Source organism: Chiloscyllium punctatum, chromosome 27, assembly GCF_047496795.1.
Source record: "Chiloscyllium punctatum isolate Juve2018m chromosome 27, sChiPun1.3, whole genome shotgun sequence".
Classification (NCBI taxonomy): Eukaryota; Metazoa; Chordata; class Chondrichthyes; order Orectolobiformes; family Hemiscylliidae; genus Chiloscyllium; species Chiloscyllium punctatum.
In genome coordinates, this window is record NC_092765.1 from 25,995,975 (window position 1) to 26,021,376 (window position 25,402).

The 25,402-nt window shown below is 39.2% G+C and overlaps 1 protein-coding gene across 2 annotated transcripts in view; it reads right to left on the reverse strand.

Annotated features, from left to right (window-relative positions):
- Positions 1 to 1,014: 1,014 nt before the first annotated feature.
- Positions 1,015 to 25,402, reverse strand: part of ncmap (non-compact myelin associated protein) — an 86,438-nt gene continuing 62,050 nt past the window's right edge. For both annotated transcript variants that reach the window (XM_072548364.1, XM_072548365.1), the window contains exons 2-4: positions 16,047 to 16,130; positions 8,139 to 8,223; positions 1,015 to 3,359 (exon numbers count right to left, since the gene is read on the reverse strand). In XM_072548364.1, the coding sequence (XP_072404465.1) occupies positions 3,221 to 3,359; positions 8,139 to 8,223; positions 16,047 to 16,130 (308 nt within the window). In that variant the 3' untranslated portion in view covers positions 1,015 to 3,220. The remainder of the gene's footprint in view (positions 3,360 to 8,138; positions 8,224 to 16,046; positions 16,131 to 25,402) is intronic.

Sequence of the window (25,402 nt, forward strand, 5' to 3'; positions counted from 1 at the left end):
AGTCACAATGTCCAGGCAGTCAGCCAACCTGCTCCACCATCTGGAAATGACGTCAATCTTTTCATCTCAATTGAAATCATTCAAGTGGGATGGTTTTTGAATGGATTTTGTGTAATGACCTTTGAAAAGGCCAATGAGGCAACTGATTTGCACACACGGCACCCAAAAAGAGCAAATAAAGACGAGAGACCCAGTTCACTCATGTTGGTACAAAAAACAGAAATTGCTGGAGAAACTCCATAGGTCTGGCAATATCTGTGGAGAAACAGAATTAACATTGATTACAGTGACCCTTCTTCAGAACTGAACTTTAGGATTCTGAGTCCTGAAGAAGGGTCATTGGTTTCAAAACATTAACGCTGATTCTCTCTTCAAAGATGCTGCCAGAACTGCTGAGTTTCTCCAGCAATCTTTGCTTCCATTTCAAATTTTCAGCATCTGCAATTTTTGTTTTGCGTCCCTCAGTTTGGTGTTGCTGTTTAACAATCATTGCTCAGCACATCAGAAGAATGCTCATTGTCTTCATTGGATCTTTCATCAAGACAAGAACTTAGTTAATGTCTTGTTAGAAAGACAACACCTCCAAATATGTATCCCTCTCTGTGCAGCACAAACGTTTCAGCTTGGACTATGAACCCACATTTATGAAGCAGGACTTGTTCATATAGCAACAATTTAAATGCAAGTTGCCACTTAACCATGCAGCCAAATGCATGAAAACAATATCTTATGGATGTATTTTGCAACTAAAATTTAGTTATCAAGTCTCAAAATAGGCAATAACGTGGAATGAGCATAATGAATACATTTCACAATAGAATGTGTATTTTCATGGATTCATATTAACACTGCACTATGTTGTAAATAATATCAATTAACCTGTGAATACAGATTTTACATTTTTTGTTAAACATCACACAACACCAGGTTATAGTCAGGTTTAATTGGAAGTTGGACTATAACCTGGAGTTGTGTAATTTTTAACTATGTACACCCCAGTCCAACACCAGCATCTCCAAATCATGACTACATTTATTGTGCACAGGAAATTGCATGACAGGAAGGCATCCACATCTTAAATTCAGCAAAAGTCTGCTGTGCAATAGTAAAAGCAGTTTCACTTTGTGTCTTGATCCTTTAATGTGTCACTTTGAATGTAAACAATGAACATTCTCTCCATAATTTCATGTACAATTCTCTTGCCTTTAAAAAGGTCAGACTTGACATAATAAAACATTGCAACACCTTTAGAATAAGTTGGGCATTTACAGATTTGCCCTATATTTTTGAAATTCTCTTTCCTTAAAACAATAATTTGCTCACAGGATTTTTACCAGCATTGTATTCAGCCCAAATAAACCCTGGGATCTTGCTGTTTTTGCATGATTTATTTTCCTTGATGGCTGTCCACATATTGAGTGATCTACTTACAGCGATTAGGGGTCAGTAAAACTGTATAAGTCAATTATATTGGTCTACTAATAGCAGATTGCTCTAATTCTAATATATGCATTTACATAAAGCAATTTTTAAAAACTATTTAATAGAGATTAGTCTGCTCAAGTATCAACTACACTATTGTATAGTAACTGCACTAATTTCACTTGGCTGTGACATCTGCCAGTATTGCTCATTGCCAAAATACATGGCCATACAGTACTCTGAGAAACATCTTGTGACAAGAGTGACCAAAAAAATTGCAAAGTAATTAGTGACAGTATAATTGCAGAAGTAAAATGCATCCAATAACCTCGACACTGGAAAATTGAAACTTGAAAGCAAACAACGTCAGTGATTCCATGGCTTATGGATACAGTATTGCCTTTTAAATTAAACAACTTGGGTTTGTCAAACCTGGAGAGATAAATAGTCTTAACTCATTACATTCTTTTTTACAGAACATTTCTTGAATGGCAGGAGCACAAATGGGAGAGCATTAAGGACTCCCACACTCTCACTTTAAATCAATCTCTCAAAAGACAAGACAGCAAACTTGTTCCGGGTAACTACAGGTCCATTAACAAGAAATAAAACAATACAATTTATTCCAAGCAACATGTTGAAAGAGTATTCATAAGCAATAACTTAAAAAGCAAACTGGATTTAAAACATCCTGCCCAACTTCTTCATTACTTTGAGGGCATTACGGATAAAATAGCTGTCAGCTTACCCTTGATAGTGTATCAGAATTTTCAGAAAGCTTTTGAAAAAGCTTCACATAAACAAGGTTATTAAATGGAAAGTTGCACAAATGCAGGTAGAACATAGAACTAGATAGGACTGTGTCTTATAAATAGGATACCAAAATCATGAAAGATGTCATGAGAGAATGAAATCTTTCATGATTCAGTGTTGTTTCAAATATACTGAAGTAATCCAAGTAGCAAAGCTAACTACAATATTGTCAAAAATTGCTGCCAAAGGAAAATAAGAGAAGCAATAAAAAAGCATATTTCAAAAATGTTTACATTAGTTACATATCTGGATACAGAGACAGTAAAGTATATTTAACACTGATAAATGTAAAGTATTGCACGTAGTCAAATAACAGATCACAGTTACATACAAATGGCGCTAAGTTAACACATAGAAACTAGAATGAAACTTGCAGTGTACAGATAAAGTCACATGAAGTCATTAAAAAATGAAAATAAAGTTAGAAACATCAAATACTTTGGAAGAGATGCGTCCACTATTAGTCTTGGATTCTTTTATCAGTTTCTCTATTATAACAATTCCATTCATCTAGAACTTTTCAATCAAAGTGATAAATATTTAAGATAATTTACCAAGCAAGTTAATAAAGACAAAATCTTTTCAAAATAGAATTGGATGTTATGAGAGTTAGAAAACACAAGTGTTGGACATTTTATGTTCTTGATTTTCTCATGTCTATATTCTAAGCCAGAGAAAGAGAGAAATTAATTATTTCCACATCAGTCAAAAAATGTAGAGATTTCGTGAGAAGCTATGATCGCAACCCTTGCTCAGGGAATTACAATTGTTGATGTAACTGCTTTCTCTTCAAAATTCTGCAGTCTGGAAAAATAAAGTGCAGTCCAGAAAGTTTGTGAACTCAGAGATAATGGGTCCTTTGAAGAATGGATACAGATGGTAATTTTAGTAACATATTTTTATTTCACACTTCTGTGACCCAAATTATCCAGATTCAGTCTGTAATAGCTTGCTTCTCTGTCCCATTACATTGGGATTTCAGTCATTATTTCCTTTCCAATGGAATATTCAACGAACTAGAAACCTGTGACGTTTGCCGGCTGTTGTCAAGACCAGTCTGTGGAAGTGGGTTTGAAAGTTGCTTTGATGATTTTGGCGCCAGATCTCTTTTCAGTCGGCTTTGTCTACAGGATAACATCAATTGTTAGTGCGGGGACATTAGTGTAATATTTATATCCAAGTTATATATTATTTTATGTCCATCAGAATGTAGACAAAAAAAAGAGATGATTATAGACAATTTGGACATTTCTAGATTCTGACAAATACAATGTTAACCATCCGACATCATAAAATATCAATCACAATGCACAAGGCAACCATTGCAGTACTTTGACAAAAGTGTTTTGTTCCTGCTTCCTGCTCACCAACTTTTTTCTGACTTTGTATCATTTTAAAACAATTTGTTTATCTGTCAGCAAATTTTATATCCTCTTCCATTCAGTTTCCATGTCATTACCTATTCCATCCCTTCACCCTGCTTTACAGGGTGCCTTCACCCTGCTTTACATTAGTCTGGGGCAACAATTTAGAAATTTACACATTACAAAAGGAGCATTATGCTCTTTCTTCTCAAAATGCAGGTGGAGTTCCAGATGAATTGGAACAGTTACATTGCCATACTGGTGAAGGTTATCCCCATTGTCTTGTATGCAATAGCAAATAAATACAGTTTGAAGTTTTTGTTTTGTTGACACTTACATCGCATTGTTTGTTATTTTATGTACTGCCTTCTTGACTTGAGACCTGGTTGTTGCGCATGCTTTTGGAGCTGGAATCCCATATTGGGTGTAGTGTAGACTGCAAGAACAGCCCTATCATATCAATCATTCTTTCACACACAATATCTGTACCACAACTGAACCCAACGTCCAGGTCAAGTTTACAACTTTGGGAGCAAAGCAGAACGTAGGCCTGGATCCAAGGATAATAATGGGCCGAAGCAGGGAAAATCATTTGTAGGCATTTGTAACAATTATTTTTATATATAACCTTAGTGTTTTTCGTTTCTGAATTGGAAAACATTTATGTGGAAAAGAACATGCTGTTAGGACGAGAGAATAAATTCTTCCTATTTCAAACGCTGGGTATTAACATCAAACATGCTCGCATCAGGGAAATCTCAGCCTTAACATTAAGAAACCAGAGGAACACTGTTGCACCAGATGGCCACATCTCCCATGGCATTTCCGCCAACTCCAATTAGACCTTCTCTACCCCTCTCTGCCTTCCGTAAGGACTGTTCCCTTCATTACTTTTTGGTTCACACCACACTCCCCACCAAACCCCCTAACCACCCCGCAACTGTAAAAGATGTGAAACCTGCCTGTACACCACCTCCCTCACCTCCATCCAGGTTCACCTGCCTCTCCTCCAACCTAGTTTACTGTACCAGGTGCTCCCAATGTGATCTTCTCTACATCGGGGAGACCAAATGTAAACTCAGGGCACGTTTCGCTGAGCTGCAGGGATCGGCCTGACCTCCCAGTCACCGCCCATTTCAATTGCTTTTCCCATTCCCTCTCCAACATGACCATCCTTGGCTTCCCCCATTGCCACAGTGAATCAGACTGCAAATTGGAGGAGCAACACTTCATCCTCCACCTGGGCAGCCTACAGAATGAAGGACTCAGCATTGAGCTCTCCAATTTCAAATAACCTCCATTCCCATCCCCCAACTCCCTTCCCAGCCCCTCCTCCTCCTCCCTCTCATTCTACTTACTGACCCTTCCTTCCAACCACCAACCAGATTCATTCCTCCCATTGACACCTCGACCTGTGTTCACCTATCACTACCTCACCACTCTGCTCCTCACCCCACCCAAAACCCTCCCCACTACCCCTTTATCTGCAGCTCCCCTCAACCCCATGTCCTGAAGAAGGGTTATACCCGAAATGTTGACTCCTCCCTCTCCTGATGCTGCCTGCCTTGTTTTGTTCTTCCAGTCTCCTGGCTTGTCTACTTTGGATTCCAGCATCCGCAATTTTTTTTGTCTTTAACATCTCCCATGCAAGCCATCCACTAATTTCATGGTAAGCTTGTGTGAATTAGTATTATGTGGACTTGTTGGGCCGAAGGGCCTGTTTCCACACTGTAATGTAATCTAAAAATCTAATCTAATCTAAAAAAAACTAAAAGATGTCTGTACGGTAGAGGTTGAATCAAGATTCTTCAAGCTTATCTCATGTATGACCATTCTACTCAAGTGGAAGAGAAAACTTGGATCTCTTCATTCTGCTTAGATTTCAATTCATTTCCTTGAACAATGGCTAACCAATTGCATTAGCGAAAATACTTTTGGCTGTATATTATTTTGTGTTGTACACACTGGCCTGAAAGCAGAATGGAAATGGTCAATACAGCTTGAAAAAAAATGGGATTTATGGATTTGATTGGTTCAATTTGCAGAATTTGCCTTCAAAAAATGGGCTGGATTCTCTGAGGAGTAGCACAAAACATGGTTTGGGGCTACTGCAATCCTTCTTTTATATAAAAGGAGGGAGCTCTGCCTTTCTGAGAGGAGATTCCCACCAGAGCTCCATGACGAAGGTGAAGCTGTACTTCCACTCTGACATGCACTTTCTAGCACAGAACTGTCAGAGGAGGGCAAACCATTCCTCTTTTCACAGCAGTCAGCTGCCTTATTCAGACAGCCACTTTGACAGTGTGTGTGGGAAGTCAAGGTGGGTAGGAGAAATCGGATTTAGCAAAGTGACGCCTGGGTGCAGAGTGGGGGAAGGTGGATTGGAGAAGTGGGGAGCTTCTCTAATTTTGGAGAGAATGGGCAGGGGAAGGGATCAGGTGCAGAGGTGGGGAAGGGGGTAATGTGCGCTGAAAATGTGTTGCTGGAAAAGCGCAGCAGGTCAGGCAGCATCCAAGGAACAGGAGAATCGACATTTCGGGCATAAGCCCTTCTTCAGGAATGAGGAAAGTGTGTCCAGCAGGCTAAGATAAAAGGTAGGGAGGAGGGACTTGGGGGGGGAGGCGTTGGAAATGCAATAGGTGGAAGGAGGTCAAGGTGAGGGTGATAGCCCGGAGTGGGGTGGGGGCGGAAAGGTCAGGAAGAAGATTGCAAGTTAGGAAGGTGGTGCTGAATTTGAGGGATTTGACTGAGACAAGGTGGGGGGAAGGGAAATGAGGAAACTGGAGAAATCTGAGTTCATCCCTTGTGGTTGGAGGGTTCCTAGGCGGAAGATGAGGCGCTCTTCCTCCAACGGTCGTGTTGCTATGGTCTGGCGATGGAGGAGTCCAAGGACCTGTATGTCCTTGGTGGAGTGGGAGGGGGAGTTGAAGTGTTGAGCTACGGGGTGGTTGGGTTGGTTGGTCCGGGTATCCCAGAGGTGTTTTCTGAAATGTTCTGCAAGTAGGCGGCCTGTCTCCCCAATATAGAGGAGGCCACATCGGGTGCAGCGGATGCAATAGATGAAGTGTGTGGAGGTGCAGGTGAATTTGTGGCGGATATGGAAGGATCCCTTGGGGCCTTGGAGGGAAGTAAGGGGGGAGGTGTGGGCACAAGTTTTGCATTTCTTGCGGTTGCAGGGGAAGGTGCCGGGAGTGGAGGTTGGGTTGGTGGGGAGTGTGTACCTGACGAGGGAGTCACGGAGGGAGTGGTCTTTTCGGAACGCTAATAGGGGAGGGAAGGGAAATATATCCCTGGTGGTGGGGTCCGTTTGGAGGTGGGGAAATGACGGCAGATGATAGGCTGCACATGGAGGTTGGTGGGGTGCTAGGTGAGGACCAGTGGGATTCTGTCCTGGTGGCGATTGAGGGACGGGGCTCAAGGGCGGAAGAGCGGGAAGTGGAAGAGATGCGGTGGAGGGGGAAATGACAGCGGATGATATGCTGCACATGGAGGTTGGTGGGGTGGTAGGTGAGGACCAGTGGGGTTCTGTCCTGATGGCAGTTGGAGGGGCGGGGCTCAAGGGCGGAGGAGCGGGAAGTGGAAGAGATGTGGTGGAGGGGGAAATGTGTCCAACAGCTGGGGGGGAAATGGGGTTCAGCTGAATACTTATTCAGGAGTCAGACTGCATATTTAAGTCTAACTTTTCCTGAGTAACTATTTATTTAATTTCACTTGAACTCTCTGAATTCTTTGATTTAAATGGACACTTTTGGAGGGTTCTAGATGTAAAGGAATTACCCAAAAGAAAATTCAATTGCTTGGGCAAAAGCTTTGGAATCTGCTTTGATGCATGGTCCCCGACACCATGCCATCTTGGTTTTATGGGTTTCTTATTTGTGATTGGTATTTGTTTTTTCTACTTGTGTAAAGGTTATTTTAAAAGCTAATGATTATTTAAATTAATAAGAGAAGGGAAAGCTACATTACACACCTGGACTTTAGAAAAATTCTCCCTTGCACATAACTATTTTATACTTGTGAATAGATTGTCCTTTTATTCCTCTTCAAAGCACGCACCATCCTAACTTGCAACCACGTCACTATTTCTTGACTGTTGCTCGGTCAAAGTCCTGAAACTCCACCTCTAACAGCATTATGGTGTTCTTGCATCCCAAGGATTGCAGTGATTCAAGGTGGCAGCTCACTATCACCATCTGCAGGACAGTTAGGGATGTATAATAAATGCTGGCTTGTCATGTCCACATCTCATGAATTAGAGTCTTAGAATCATAAAGATGTATAGCGTGGAAACAAACCCTTCGGTCCAACTCGTCCATGCTGACCAGATATCCCAAGTTAATCTAGTCTCACTTGCCAGCACCTGGCCCATAATCCCTCCAAACCCTTCCTATTCATATACCATTCAGATGCCTTTTAAAAGTTGCAATTGTACTAGCCTCCACCTTTTCCTCTGACAGCTCATTCCATACACGCACCACCCTCTGCATGAAAAATTAATTTTAAAAAACTGTAAATGATTTTTCACAGCTACTTTATTACCTGTTATAGTGCTTTAAAGTGAGCAGTACCAGGGTAAGTATGATTATTACTCCAATTACAATGACAGCTACAATTGCACCAGAGCCTGGAACACAAAAGGAGAATTCAGTTAATGTGTAGCTCATATTCCCACTGACATCACTCTTTATCAGAAGAGGGGGTGTGGGAAAGCTAATGTTGCTTGAGTGAAGTTCCCTTGCCTTATATATATTGAATTGTTAATACAATACATTGTTTATAATGGAAGCTTTTGATTTGTGGACAATTGCAAAGATTAACTTAGTTTGATGACAAAAATATGATGATTCTAATATTTATCTATAATATTCAAAAATGCACATGTTCAGCTTATCATAAATCAACAGTGGCCTGGATTTTACTTGCCCTCACTTGGCCAGAGTTCAGCTGGGCAAACGGAGTAAAACAGGTCAGATGCCCAGATCACCATCATACCATCCGTTCCCAAACTCACCTCATAATACATTGCATGAGTGAACAATGAAATTGGCAGCAAAATATCTAAGTAATTGGAAGATCAACAATATACTGTCCAAATAATAATATCTGGGCACTTAGGTTGGATTGGCCAGGCCATTTTGTGTGACCAACATGATCAAAGACAGGAAAGGGATGGGGAGCACCTCATTCAGGGCAGTGCCCTGTGCATATTGGAGGGACATTCTTCCCAAAGCTGTCATCCCATCCTTCTGCACTGCCTGTCCAGAGCGTGGTCCCTCCACCCACCTCTCACCCTGCCCAGGTCTTTAGCTTGCACCCCTGGCTGAAACCCTGAGACCTAACTACTCAGGGTAGCCATGCACTTTCTTGGGCAACATAGACCACTGAGCTCTGGTGATGCCGAGACTGGTGGAGCCATTTGGTAACCAGACAAGGAGATCCTCCCAAGTGAGGGCAGGACAGGTGAAAGGTGGCCAATTTAACAACTTGCAGCATGTTATACCTGTAACTTTCAAGAAGGGTGAAGGCGTCCAACCAATTTTTCTTGGGGTGGGTATGCAATATGCCAATCCCCTTTCGATTCAGCCCATTATCAGGATTTTTGCTCTTCACTTTCAGAATCCTAAAAGCCCATAAACATTTTATACCGAGCCAGATTTGCAAAGTGAATCTGTGGCAATAGGTTTGAGAGCACCAGGAGAACATGACTTCTGTCCACACGGATAATAACCACGTCACGCAGATGTTCTACTTTTTTTGGTATTCCACTGACAAGTAGGTTGGTAACCAAAGGAAATTGATTTAAAGGTAAAAGAACCAGAGGCAAGAGGAGAAGATTGTCTTTAACACAGCATGGTCCAAACTGAGTGTGTGACAGAAGCAGCTTCAATGGAAACTTCCAAAACTAAATTTTGGATATCTCCAAGACGTTTGAGAAAAGGGCAAATTTGCTTACAATTTCACATAGCCAGCACAAGCACAATTAGTTGAATAATTCCCTTCTGTAAGATTGCAATTATATGATTTTACTCATTTTCTATTTGCTAATACAAAAGGTACATATGGCCACAGCTCATTCATATCTGAATTTTCACTTTTCAATTTAACGTCTCTCTCTCTCTCTACATATCTTAATTATTTGTGACATCAGCAGGTTACAAGATGAGAAAAGAAACAAAAAACCTGAAATACTTTGCATCATCCTCTGTGGATGGTGAAACAGAGGTAACATTTATTAACCATAAATACTGACTGTGTCCTTTCTCCACAGATGCTGCCAAGTAGCTCCAGCATTTTCTGTTTTTATTTCAGATTTTTGCAGTAATTTGCCCTTGTTCATGCCAAGAGAAGTTGTCAAGCAGGCCTGATAGCAAGCTTGTGGATTGGCCTGCTCACTCCTGCAATATTATTACAAAGCTCTGCATCACAGATCCTTTGCTTCCACTCAACATTCTGTCACATTAAGCACATTCCATATTTAGTCTTTGTTTTGATTTTGTAATAAACAGAGACGTGTGAGTACAAAACAAAATCCATCAACTAACCAGTAAGTTGTCGATCAGAGTTAATGGAACACAAGTGAGACAAAAAAAAATTATTAAGCATTTACAATTCGGGCGTCAAAAGGCGAAAAGTCTTTTTTGAAGATAAAATTGGCAAAGCCGTAGGGCCAGATTTTCACAGAGTCAGACAGACTCCAGTAACATTTTAATAAGTAAAAAAAAATCTTACATGGAAAAGAACAATCTGTAATGACATTGCATCAAGGACTATTTCATCAGCACTCTCTGTACTTTTTGAATTTTTAAGATTAAACAGGCTGAGGAGGCACCTTCATGCTGAAGCACTGTCCTAGTTTTTTGCAGCTGACTGCTTCTTTGAAGCTGGAAAATTTCTGATTGGTCTTCCAACTTAGAGATCCCATTTATCAACCTTAATTTGGTGACAAAACCTGGCTCCAAGCTCATCTAAAGGATGTCAAGGTCAAAATTCTTATGTGTTTTTTTATACTTCATAGGAGCAGTTGCATTCTGAAATAGTTTAGGATTCCTGCCTCCAAAATGAGACTTAAGGAAGCTGGGCTTCCTAGCCTTAATCAGGGGTTGTAGAAGAGAGGTTAAAATTACCCTCAGCACCCTTGAATTGGAGGGCTGATGGGAGGTATGGCAGGGCGGTGGGACAAAATCTGTGTGTGGAATTGGCCCAGCCCCTGAACCACATGAGCAGGATGGGTCATCTGGGAAAACAGCGCAAGATCAGCAGAAATTAGGTTCTCAAAATTGACAGCAAAAATTACAACTCTCTAACCAAGTTTTGAATGATGAGGTGAGAATTTTACTAGTAAGTGGCAAAAGGTCTATTGGCATCTATTTGTATGCATTACTATGCTTTTATTACCTATTTTCACCTCATTTACATGCAGTTTCCCATTTCCCTACCTGGTAGGTGGGAACTAGACAATGACAGACCCTGACATGAGGGTTTAAGTGGGTACCTAATGACTCCAGGTTTCCATTTGCTTCACTGGGCCTCCACCTTGAACAACAGTGACCAACATCTCAAGGTTCACTCTTTGGCCAGCAATTGCCCACACCCCTCTGTAATCAGACATTAGCTTCAGTCATATACCAGCCGCTCTGCCCCTTCTTGGCACATATATGTATATGACCATCTTACAATATAGTCTTGTACCTCAGTGCTGTACTTTGGGGCATAACAGCACTCATCATTGTATTGCTGCTGCCAGGACATTTTGCACATCGGGCCAGGCACCCACCCCATGGATTGAACCAGAGTACACCTCAAAGGTCCTTGGGTATTCAATCACATTGCAACTATTTGGACGTTCCCAGCATCTCAGCCTTGCTTTTCCTTTTTGTGTTTTACTTCCTCAGCCAGAGTGTAAAGATACACAGTCCTTCTGTCTTGCCTTGCCGATTAGTGCAGTCTCGAATCAAGGCAGCTTGTTATGAGGGTTAACAAGGGGTGGACATGTTGCAATTTCACATCTGTGCTAGTTGCTAGCAGCATGCACTACAACACACTGCAAATGTGTCAACCTAATAGCCATGTCTCAAGGTTTATGAGGAGTAGTCCTCAGTCAGGCCAAGAGGCCACTCAGGGTTATCAAGGCCAGAATTAGTAGGGAAACTAACATTCACAACTGACTTAGATTTAGTTAAAAATCACACAAGTATAATCTAATACATTATTCTGATTAACAGCAGCCAATTAGTACTGTAATATGATGTGATTTTGCTTAGCTTCAATTGACAAGGAAATGCAGCATGGGATTGCAAGTAGAGTGAAGACAATACACTAATGCTTTAGAGTTACAGCTGCAAGGCGAAGGGGCCCAGGTTTAGCTTATCTGCAGCCTGTATCCGGACTTCCAAAGGTTGATTCAGGCAGCGCTGGTATCCTCCCAGCTTATTAACCCTTATCTAGAAATCACAGCCACAGATGTGCGGCTGTACTAGTGCTGATTTAATTTGATTTACACGTGAGGTGATTCTAGGTCATCAAACCTAATCTTTGTGTTGCAGTTAAACTTTGTAAATTTTTAAATTGTATGATCCTTCAGATTTTCATCAGAAGACTATGTATTAAATAATGTTCACATAATTCTTTAACAATTTTGTTTAGCAATTTGTAATCACTGTATTAGTTTTTATATAGTTTTGTAGGTTTAGGAAATATTTTATACTATACACTTTGCCTTTTAGAAAACAAGGGTAGTATTAACACTTTCCAAGCATTCAAACACAACAGCGACCAAATGACTCACTGTTCAGATTTTGCTTAAAGTTGTAAACATTTGATTTAATGGGTATCATGAGCTAAATGAGATGAGCTCAAATATATCTATCATTGAGACCTGACTGCATTTCCTCCCTATACCTAACAGAGGGGTATAGAACATTTCAGACTATACTGTTTGTTAAAAAGTCAAAAGGAGACAACAAATGGACCATAGTGAAGAGGATAAGCATTTGGATAATTGATAACTAAGGAACCAAATCAGGAGATAATGGGAAGTAACATCTGTAAATTTCCATCACCCTTACAAGTCAATTAGAAATTGATCATGTTTCCCTGAAAGCAGTTAGCAGTTAGCCTCACCTACTCTAGACCAGTCAGAATGGAATGATGTACTTGCTCATACTATAGGTTGTGGTTTGGAAAAAAATGATAGATAACAGCTTTCAGTGATGAGCATGACCAAGAAGTTTGGTCAGTGAAGTTACCCTGCTGTCCAATCAAAAGTGGAAGCAGAAGGTTCTTAAAATGTTGGGATATATCCAGGGCTGAATGACAACTAAATAGAACTACAAAGCAAGAGCCCTAATATATCAAAAAATGAAAGCCTGCTTTCATAGGCATCATTTATAAGCTAAGTAAGATTTCCTGAGTTACTCTTTCATCTGCCTCCTGTTGCCTTATTGGATAAAATCTTAAATAAACACATTGATATTGGATTTGAATTTAAATTGTGACCCATAGATCTTACAAAGAGGTCTGGTCAATCATCCGTCAGGGCTGTCCATCCACGTCAATCGGTGGTTGGGTGTTGGGGATTCAGGGAGGTTGAGTCATGGATAGCGTTAGCGTCAGCATCAGCTCAATGAAAGTCAAGGGGTTCACATCAGCAGCCACTGCTGTCACAGGAAATGTGGTAAAAGTCAATTTTGGGGATTGGAGGCAGCATACAGGGATGAGTAGGGGACAATAATTGAGAGGAAGGAATGTGCATAGTACATTCAAAAACCTGGGTTACTGCAGGAGGTTGGGGATCAAAGATCACCTTGGCATTGATGGGAGAGAACAATGCTGCCTGATGTTTGGCATGACCAAGCTGTAGGTTACACTGGGCTTTGTGGAAAGAGTAGCACATTATGACAGGGTTCTGGGATAGGATGAGGTTAAGTACAGGCAACCTGTGTAGCTTGGTTCCCATATATATTTATAAATGTACACTTGGTATGTGCAATGAAACAGTGCTGTACATGTATCCACTGAAAAGTCTGTTTTTGGTTCCCCTCCTACTAAATGCATGCTGAAGGGCAACTCCTACCAGGCAGCACTTGATCTAGTACACAGGTGAGCTTTAAAATAACACTAGTGTCAGGAATTCCTGAAAGCCCTGGCAGTGATGCATACTTCCATCTCTAATGAGGGAGGATAGGACAAACCAGGTGCCACAGAAGCATGGTGCAGAGATAATCAGATGAGTATCTGAGAATAGAATGAGTAGAATGAGAAATCCCACGAGAACTCATGAAGAAAAGCCCTCAAGAAACTTGCTGAAGTTGACACTTGGCTGATTTCAGTCAGGACTTTCCATTCCTGATCCGGTCAGCTTTGCTAGAAACAGAATGATTGAACAGCACATGTATGTACAGTAGCTTGGGTATAACACACTAGCGCAGGATATCAGTGCAACACTCATTTTCTAAGTTCACCCATAAAAATTAAGCATTCAGTGAAGCAAAACCATACAACAACATAATACCATGAGAAAGAAGGGCGCAAACAGGAGAAAGCAAAAGAAAAGAAGAAATCTGATTATTGCACTCTCCAACTAGTTTAGGGTGAGGGGGAGGAACATTTTGTTTTTTTGAATTATTGAGGTCTGATTTTCCTTCTGGTTTTCATGTCCTCTTACAGTTCTCTTCCATCCAACTGACAAGACTTATTGTCAAATCAAAAAGGTGCACTTTATTCCTTTGTAGGATTTAATTGCTTGGAATTCAGTGACAAATACTGATGAATGTCAAGTTAAAAACAAGCCCTATTCATGAAGGAGGTAGTTGGAAGAAATTGGCACTTAAACATATTCCACTGCATCTATTGTTTCCTTTAGATATTTTTTAAAGCATTCTCTCAACCTCCCCCATGCTGGTTCAAAGTTTCTCTTGTATTCTACTCAAGATGGCTGGATGCAGGTACTGACTCATGTTGGGGTACAGATGGCAAGTCATGCTGGGTTGTAACTCGGTAGTTGCCATTGGCCCTCCAACATTTTGGTCAAGCAAGCAGCTTCACAGGTTAATCTAAGTAAATGAGTGCTGGCAGACTATTGACTAAATTAATATACATCTCAGCAGAAAATGTATTTGTAGCAATAAATTGAAATATTTCCTAATTGGCAAAATGGGTGATTTAATGGTGGTGGTCGATAGCTAAAAACCGAAAGGAAAGTCCTGGTGACTTGGTGCTGGGAAAGCTATTCAGTTGTGTGTGATAGCACTAATGGATATTAAAAAAGAAATATTCCTTTCTCTTCTTTTCTGATGGGTGTTCAAGTTATCTGCACATTAAAAAGAAAATATTAGCCTTGAAGTGGCTGTAGTATCAAAATATGACAATGATACCCAAGCTAAAACGTTTTGAAAATAAATTGTATTGACTTATCTTCTATTTCCTTGAGTTTAGAAGATAAAGGGACAAGTTATGGGGAAGAGATGGCATAGTGACATCATTACCAGACCAGTATGTTGGGTTCAAATCCCAATTAAGTAGATCATCCATCATAAACATCTAATGATGATCTTGAAACCATTACTGATTATCATTTAAAATTCACTTGGTTCACGAACATCCTTTAGGGAAGGAAAACTGCCATCTTTACCTCATTTGGTCTACATGGGACTCCAGAGCCAGTGTAATATAGTTGACTCTTAACTGCCCTCCAGCTGGCTAGGCCATTTCACTCAATTGTATCAACTGCTGGAAAGGCCAAAAAGGAAGAAAACCAGACAGACCACCTAGCACCAACTGACATTGTGTGTCTACTTATAGAAAGTGGACTATAGCAATTCAAGAAGCAGCTTACCACCTTCTCCAGGGCAAGTGGGACACACATTAAACACTGGCCCTGTCAGTGGTGCTCGTATTTCCATGAATGAATAAAATACAGTAATGAGGATGATTTAAAATCTTGAGAGTAAAAAATTGATAAACCATTTTTCCTGGTAGGTGAGTCCACAACAAGGGGACATAGCCTTAAAATTCTGCAGGATCATTTAGGGATGATCCTTCACAACGTGTTGATGGGAGGCAGGGTGCCAACTGAAAATGTCTAACTTGAGACTGAAAAATTATGTTGTGTAATGATGTCAAGGGAAATGGAATAATGTGGATAAATAACTAAAAGTTCAGGTCAGCAATGATGGAATTAAACAGGACAGCAAGCTAGCAGAGCAAATTGGCCTCCTCCGATCTCAATGACAGTTGTTCCCTCTTTGGTTGAGACAAGATCATGGGATAGAGCCTGGAGAGAAAGGCTGGAGACTGAATGTTTAGGGAAACTCTCCTCCTTTCTTTGTTGTACTAATAAGCATTTATTCACCAATTATTCAGTAAAGTTAAACTTGGACGCTCGTTGCACTGTTTCTCCATATAAACCAATTTACAAAAGGAGAAGGAAGTTACAAGCAGCATACTTACTCTGGTAGAGAATTTCTTCAGGGGATTTTGTGGCCATCGTTGTGATGTTTACTTCTGTCGTATTGACAGTCATGCTGATCATCACTGGCAAAAGGGAAAAACAAAACCAGGTATTAGTGACGAGTCTGTTTTAGGTGGCCAATATTTAGTCACAGGAATCAAATATTATTGGGCAGAAGAATAAAATGGGTTGTCAAAATCATTTACACCCAATATTCACAACTCTGCCTTCCATCTTCCCCTCTAGCCAGTCAGTCAGTTTCTCTAAACTCTGAAAAGCTCTATTTGGAGTCTGTACCTGACAACCATTAGTTCAGAAAGAACCCACAAGGACACGTGGAGCCTCATTCCATTTCCTAGCCTGATAGGTTAAGGCAACGTAAGTGCCGTTGTAAAAATGCAAATTAAAAGATACAAATAGGAGTCAATTGCTTAACAATTTGAAGTTTGGATCACTTTGGATGCAAAACAAATGACACACAGTAACTCACAAAAACACACAGGGACTGGGATTATCCACTACCATCATCTTATGGCACAGAAACCATGTAGCTACATTCCATCAGTAGGGCCCTAAAAGGTACCTTCAAAAATAACTCCTTATGGTCTAAAGTACTTTGATGAAGTTGGTACATGTATTTACTTTTCCTGTCTGATTGTAATGGTGCATCGTTGATGACACTATTTGCCAATTACAAGGGGCAGGCAGCCAGGCCAACATACATAACAATAACCCCATATCCAGGCAATGCACAAGTTCCAAATTTGAGGCAGGATTAATGTGAATGATGGCTTGGAAATGCTGAACTATAAGTGAAATACGGCATCTCTATCCATAGACGTTACATGTTGTTACATTGATAGTAATCTGACCAAACACAATACATCATCTGTTGTAATAAAAAAAAACTTTTCTGACACACATCTTAAACAAACTTAGCTGACTCAATTATTGGAAAATCTTGCTATTAAAATAACATTATACATCAAAATATTGGCTCCCCAACAGGTGTGTAGGAAATCAATACTTGGCCAGGTCAGAGTTGATGACACTGTTGGATACAATAATGCAAAGAATCTGTTACAGCCAACCAACATTGACACCCAAAAAACTGCCTGTGGTGTATTATACCATTGTGTACTTTCCATCACTCCTGGGGCCAGCTAATGTCCCCAATTTAATGCACATAATCCTATGAACATCAAACATCAAAATCCAATCACAGACACAAGGACTTAAACTTGCTAGAGGTCTTAAGAACATTTTGACAGACCTTAAAAAGAAATATTAAAATGGAAGGATATGCAATCATATTGTTTTGGTTTCTTCCAAAAGTTTATAAAGTGCTTTCCAAAGTAAACACTTTTATCATTAACAATCACTGAAGTGATATTAGAATTTTTTTCCCCCCAACTAGACCATGTGGAGGAATTTCTTCAGAAATTGCTCCCAACTTTACTAGTATCACAGAAAATAGGAGCAGGAGTAGACCATTTGGCCCATCAAGACTACTCCACCTTTCAACATGATCATGGCAGATCCTCCATCTTAATACCATTTTCCAGCTCTGTCATCATGCCCCATAACAATTTCAGTCTCTAAAAATCTTTTTCTTAAACATATGAGTGACTATAACTCCACAACCTTCAATAGTAGAAAAGCCTACAGGTACACCATGCTCTGAGTGAAGCAATCTCTCCTTGCTCAGTACAAAATGGTCTACCCTGTGTTATGAGATTGCAACCCTTTGTTCTAGACTGCTAGCTGGAGAAAACATCATCCTTGCATCCAGTCTATTTGCCCTGTCAGAATTTTTTACATTCAATAAAATTCCCCCTCATTCTTCACAAGTGCAGGCCTAGTACAGCAAATCTCATCATATGACAAACCTGCCATCCTAAGAATCAGTCTGGTTAACCTTTGCTAAATTCCCTCTGAGGAAAGTGTATTTGGATAAGATTGCTGAAACTGCACAAAACACTTCAGGGCCCTCTATACTGCAGGAAGACATTCTTGCTCCTGTACTCAAACCCTCTTGCATTATAGACCAATGTACCATTTGCCATCCTAACTGCACCTGCATGCTTGGTTTCAGTGAATGCAGTACAAGGGCACACAGGTTCCTTTCTACATCAATTATAATTATAATTTAAATAATACTGTCATTTTTTCTACCAAAATGAATAACTTTAAAATTATCCATGTTTTATTCTATCCACCATACATTTGTCTAAGCACTCAACTTATCAAAATAATTTTGATGGCTTTACACTTTGAATTTACTACTCAAACTTGCCTCACTTTGTGTTATCAGCAAACTTGAAAATATTACATTTGATTTCCTAATCCAAATTGTTGATATGTATTAGGAATAGCCAAGGCCCAAGCACTGATCCCTGCGATCCTCAATTTGTCACAACATCCCACTCCAAAAAAGGCCAATTATTTCCTTCTCCCTGTTTCCTATCTGCTAAATAAGTTTTATTCCATGCCAATACATTAACCCAAACCCCATGTCTTTTCATTTTGCAATATAACCTCTTCCGAGTCTACATCAAAAACTTTTCAAAAGTCCAAATGTACCACATTGACTGATTATCCCTTTTCTGTTATACTAGTTATGCCCTCAAAAAATTTCAGTGGGCTTGTCAAACATGATTTTCCTTTCATAAATCCATGGTGACCTTGTCTAACCCCATTGGTCATTTCTAAGTGCGCTGTTCTAATTCTTTAAAACATTTTGCAGCATTTTCACTGAAACAGATATTAGGCTAAGTGATCTGTAATTCCATGTTTCCTCCTTCCCAACTTTTTAAAAATAGTTTTGTAGTGGAAATATTCTTTAGCTTTTGTGAAGTTGGCATCGCAAAATAGGCTTTGGGACCTTTATGGATGAGTGAGATATTTGTATGTGCAAATTGTTTGAATAGAAAATTTCAACCATAAACAGCAATAAATGATAACTAGACCAACAGGTAATAAACACATCCGCCAATTGAAAGCAGGAATAAAAACTGCCAATCATGGGAGTTTCAAATAACAATAATCAAAATGGACAACCAGAGGCAGATATGACAATATTAAATGATTTATTATTTTTTACAAGGCCTTTCATTGATCTTTGTTTTTTCCACTTAATGCAAGTATTACCAAGAATAAGATAACATTATAAAGATATATGACATTAAAAATCCACCAAGTAAAGTTAGTTATGTAACAGCAATTTTTTTGGTCACTATTTTCCACGAGATGCCTGTGTTAGAAGCTTAAACTTCAAGCCCATGGAACTGCAGATATTCAGGCAATAAGTATTCCCAATATGCAACCATGCCTTAAACGGCTCCAGGAATTGTTACTTACAAAATTAAAGAACTAAATCTCCAGGGCAATAATTGTTAGGTGAACTTGAATGGCTTCATTTTTGTATGTGAACCAGCAGAACAAGTTAGAATTAAGGCTCTACAACTTATTGTGAAAAAAACTTTAAATGTTAAAAAACAAATTGCAGTTATTGATAAATTCAACCACAAAATAAGGAGAAATGTCTTTATTCAGCATGTTTAGAATGTGGAAATCATTACCACAGGAAGTGGTTGATGCAAATTACTTGGATGGTTTTAGAAATAAACTGGAGAAGTAAATGCCAGAAAAGGGAATAGAAAGATAGACTGAAAGACTGATGAGATATATAGAATGAAACACATGTAGCGTAAAAACACCAGCACTGGTCAGTTGCAGCTCAGAATCTATGGCACAGAAACAAGACCTACGGAAAGTGGAAGTGTTGTCCTTAGAATAGCGAAGGTTAAGAAGAGATTTGACGGAGGTGTTCAAAGTAATGAATGATTTGGATAAAGAGAGAGAAACTTTCCAATGTCAGAGGGGCCACTAACCAAAGGAGATAGAATGATGATAGGCAACAAAATAAAGAGACGTCACAAGGTTAATTTTTTTTTACATGCTATGATCTGGTATACATTGCCAAAAAAGTGATAGGTGATGTGCTACCAATAGTTTAAACAACAGCTGGTATGATATGGTTTGATATATCTTCTCCTACATGATAGCTCACATGGCATACACCACAAATACTGGGCTCTTCAGAAAAATGTCCTGAAATTTATTTGCAGCCCTATTTATATTGCATTAATATCACAACTTACACATTTAACATTGTGTCTGTCATTGCTCTTGTTGCTGTATATTACATACACATAACTGACTGACTGAATCCATTACACTGACTCCTTTGCACTGATACAGTGACTGAAAAGTAAGGAGAGTATCTTTATTCTAGAACATTACAGGTCATGATGTCAGATAGTCCCAAAAGATACACTGCCTACCTGGTCTGGAAGCTATGTAATAGCACAATGATGGGAGCAGATTCAGTCACAATCTTCAAAAGGGAATTGGGGAAATACTCAAAAGGGAAAGTAGTAAAAGGGCTACATAAAAAAGGGGGGTTTACAGGGATATGAGCCAAATGCTGACAAATGGCACTAGATTAATTTAGGATATCTGGTCAGCATGGATGAGTTGGATTGAAGGGTCTGTTCCTGTGCTGCACAATTCTATGACTCCATGCCTGCAGCAAACTAGTAGGGGTGAAACTAATAGGATAGACCTAGCAAAGAGCTGGCAAGGTCTAAACAGGCCAAAAGGTGTTGCATCATGCTGTAACATTTTATGATTGCGTCTGAAAAAAAGAAGTAATTTTTTAACAACTTTGATCAACACTGTAGGCAAATTAATAAATCATTTTACTTACATAAATACAATTATAATCTGCACATAACCTTAACATTATTTAGGACATGAATTTTTACAGTGAAAGCCATAAAATTCCATGCTTTTTTTTAAACCAGTTACCTTTCTAAAGTACCTAATCTTACCATTTATGAATTAAATAAACATTTAAACTCAAAAATTTTGTTACAAAGCTCCTTTGAAATTCAAGTAAATAGGTAATCATTCCAGAATGGGTTAATCAGGAAAACCCAGATGTTTCTTCAGGTTATCAGAAGTTCAAAGGAAAAGTCCAATCATTAAAAACCACATGTTTGAGTTTTAGAGCTAAAATCACATCTTTCACATTGTACTCTGACACATTATTTAATATTTATTTTGTCAAAATTTGAAAAAGTTGAGGTTTCATGTAACAGAAACAGTTTTCAAACCTTTCTACATCAAACATTCTCTCTAAGCATGCCTGTATTTTGTCAGCAGACCTTTCAAATCAAACATTGTAATGATGAGTAATTAGCTAGTCACTGCATTAGATAGCAGTATATGATCCAGGACACACCAATGATTTAATTATACTGTACATGTTCCAACATAGCTCTGACAATAAAACAAAATCACTGATTTACTTTGCATTGCTGAAATCTGTATCCGATTTTAAGAGCCTGACGTTTATAGGCTCAGTGTTTGATCACCGAGGAAACATGTGTAAGTCAACACATGGAATTTCATCATTAAAAATATTGCAGTTCAGTCTTGAACTGATGTTATGACAAAAGATCATCACTTTTTGCAGTCAACCATTTTCCACTTCTCCCTGACAAATTAGCAATAAGCTTTGAAATAAGTGGACACTTTACTTTTTCTTTTATTGTCTCCATCTTTGCCTGATGATTGCTTCTCAAGTTGAGAGTTTTAACTTGCAGGGGAATGGAAATCCTGTACAACCAGGCTACACAGTGAACACTGGAAGCCTATTTAGCATGGCACAGTGATAAGTAAAGGGCAACACGAAATGGAATTTCTTATTATTTTGTAATCAATACTATTTTCTACCTTATTATGTAAAATTCCCAACAACGGAATATCCATTATTTCATCTAGTGATGGGAATTGAACCAGAGTAAGTAAGTAAAGTAACAGAACAAACATTTAGACAACAACAACAGCCATAACTAAATATACTTTATGGTGATGATAAGACACAAGTCCTATGTCAATAATTCTAGGACATCCCATAGATGAATTATATGTGCATATTTATAAATAAACCAGGGAAGAGGCAATATTATGCAAATTATAATTTTGTTTCCCATCAGTAATGGTCATTTAGATGGTGGTGATGGGCTGCTTTCTCAATCTGTTGCAGTCCTTAGTGTGTAAATACTGACTTTCTCATGTGTTCTCATCTGCTGCCCTTGTCATTCTAGATGGTAGAGATTACATGTTTGGAAGATGCTGGGGAAAGAGTGTTGCAGTGCATCCACTGGCTGCACCATGCATCTGTGATGAGGGGAATGAATGTCACAGGTTGTAGGTTAGGTGCCAACCAAGTTGGTTACTATTTTGACAGGGGTGGTCTTGTGTTTTTAGATTGTTGTTGCAGATGAACTCATCCAGGCAAATGCAAAGTATTCCATCACAGCCCTGATTGTGCCTTGTTTCTGTGCCATACACCCTGTGTAATATCAGCTGAACTCAAATAAATTAACTGACATTTCTGCTATTTACAACTGAACCTACTGTAATGATTGTAACTAGGTCAGCCTGGTAGACCTCTTAATCTGGTCCAATCAGGTAGCCCTGGTTGACAGATATAAACAGGAGTGACAGAGGTTCTGTTCACTCTGAGAGCTGGCTCTGAGGGACCTGAAGAATGTCAAGGACTCTCAAAATATAAATAAAGGAAGAAAAAAAAATAAAAAAAATAAACAGGAGTGTCTCCCCTTCACTGTTTGATCACACAACATTGCCCTTTGATGTGAAGGGCACTGCTTGTCACAAGCCACTTAGATGTTTCTTTTCTTCCTGGGTGGTGGAAACTGAATCAAGATTCATGCACCTTGTGTCTTTCACTGTGTCTCACACCTGCACACACACAACATGGGTGCTGGGGAAAAATAAGCACTAACGCAGTTAGGCGGGAGTGTAGGGGTTTAAAAAAAAAGAAATCGAAAAAAAATTTAAAAAAAACAGGAGTGACAGAGGTTCTGTTCACTCTGAGAGCTTGCTCTGAGGAAGCTGGACCAGTGTCAAGTGTTACGCACGCGGCAGATATTGGCCTCTGAGGAGTTAATTCAAAGTTGTTGAGTGTATTTATAACACAGATAAATAAGTCCTTGATTAGTAAGGGCATCAAGGGCTATGAGTAGAAGGCAAGAGAATGGGGTTGAGAAACATATCAGCCACGATCCAATAGCAGAACAGACCCAAATGGTCATATTCTGCTCCTGTATCTTATGGTCTAAGCACAAAAAAAAAATAAACAGGTGTGTCAGAGGTTCTGTTCCTTATGAGAGCTGGATCTAAGGGAGCTGGATCAGTGTCAAGGACTCTCCATGTATAAATAAAGGGTGTCTTGGTGACCTGATACCAGTCTCTGTGGAGTTATTTCACCTATTATTGAATTAAAGACCTTATATCTGCACCTTCGGCCACTTTGTTTTGTACACAAGCAAAAGCAAATCAGAATTCAGGTTTAAACATACTAATTTGCTTTCAGTTTGTAAAGCATGAGTAAAATTTTACTTTAGCACAAAACCAGTTTTTCAGCTTATTTGCATGAACCAGCTGACCATTTCCTCATATTAACATTTTATTCCTTCTGATTTGTCTCATCAAGCCTGCTTCAAACAATAATTTACCACTTCAAAATAGGACAGTCACGATCAGAACATGTGATGCATAAATGCCTAGGGATTTATAATGAAGAGATAGTTCTGTTGGTTGAATAGAGTCTTTAATAAGCTGGAGTCAGGCCAAGTAGACCATTTATTCTGTGGTCTCTCTTGGGTTTGACTTAGACAATATCTGTCTTGCTAATCTCCTCTTCAAGTCACACACTGAGGTGGGATGGACAGAAGGGGAATACTGTATTATACCTGGTCGGCATGGACGAGTTGGACCGAAGGGCCTGTTTGTGTGCTGTACAACTCTATGACTCAATAACACCACTGCTACAGAACTACTACCCAGCTATTACAGATCTAAAATGCATGATCGCTTTAATTTGTATTTAATGCGTAGCATGCACAGGTATTGTGGCTTTGAGCTATGAGTTTGGGGAAATTAGCTAAGAGTTTGGAATTCCACAAATCTACCACCTGGCCTCTAAAATTTGACAGAAAATTGTATGGTCTACTGGTTCACCATTTCTGCAGACAGTTCAGCACCCATACGTCCACTGACTTGCCTTCCAAAAGTGTTAGTGAATTGTTTTACAGAAAACTGGCAAGAAAATAAAGTTTCATATGAGTAAAAAAAAGAATATCAATCTAACATTAGGCTGAAATGTTAACAGCTTTTGGCATTATAATCTGTATTGCTTAACCATGATGAATCATATTTCACTGAAGGCATTGCAGAACCAAAAAAATACATGCCATAAGATTCTGATCATATTATAATTATTAATTGCCATCTGATCCAAATGTCTGTTCTGTAACCCCTGAAACTAAATTCAAAGCCAGCCTAAATTCTTTGATACAAAACCTTCTCCCTATAACTCTCACAGTAGGCTGGGAATGTCTTACATTAAGTAATTGTAAGTAGATTGCAATTGACCATAGATTAGAATCCCAAAGAGTGTTTCTAAAAACTTTTAATTTCAGAATGTTTTTTGTAAGGAGGACTTCTATAGAAAAATTGAGGATTTAAGTTCAGAGACCAAGCAAATGTTTCATTTGTTATAGGGAAGTTTCAACCAAGGAGAGACTCAACTTGAAGAGATAATGAGGTAGGCTGACTATCTTTTACTTTCAGAAGAAATTCACCTCTTGGAGATATGTCTGTTCTACCCTCCCGGGATAAGCAGAAACAAAGGAGCTAAACAGCTAGTTTCAACGCTACAGTCGTGGATTAGTGGGACTGAACATTCTTATGTACAGTATCCTGGACTCAAGTACTAATATGCTAAGTAAATCATTGTTAGAGAAAAAAAACTTTCAGTTACCTGTGATCCAGGTTAAAAAAAACCTCTTTAAGTCAGAATGCTGCAAATTAGTTAAATAGGAAACAGAAAACAAAAAGGATTCTTTCTCATCCTTAACGATGGAAATCAATCCTAGTCAAAAAGAAACAGAACTACAGAATCGCGAATCAACTGCAAAACTAAGGATCGTAAGGCTGACTGTTCACCTACCAATGTCAATATAACAGTAATATTATCTCCATTGCAACAGGCTCAACATTCAACTCTGTTCTAACGCTAAACTAAATAGCTGGCGGGGGGGGGGGAGACAAACTGGAAGTTTAAGAAGGAAATTGAAGGGAAAGTTAGAACAAGGGAAGTCAAGAAAGACAACATTATCAATGAAGCAGAAAACGGATCATGCCGTAAGGTTGAGTGAAATAGGGATTGATAGGAAGGGCGAGGGCAGTAACAAATTAA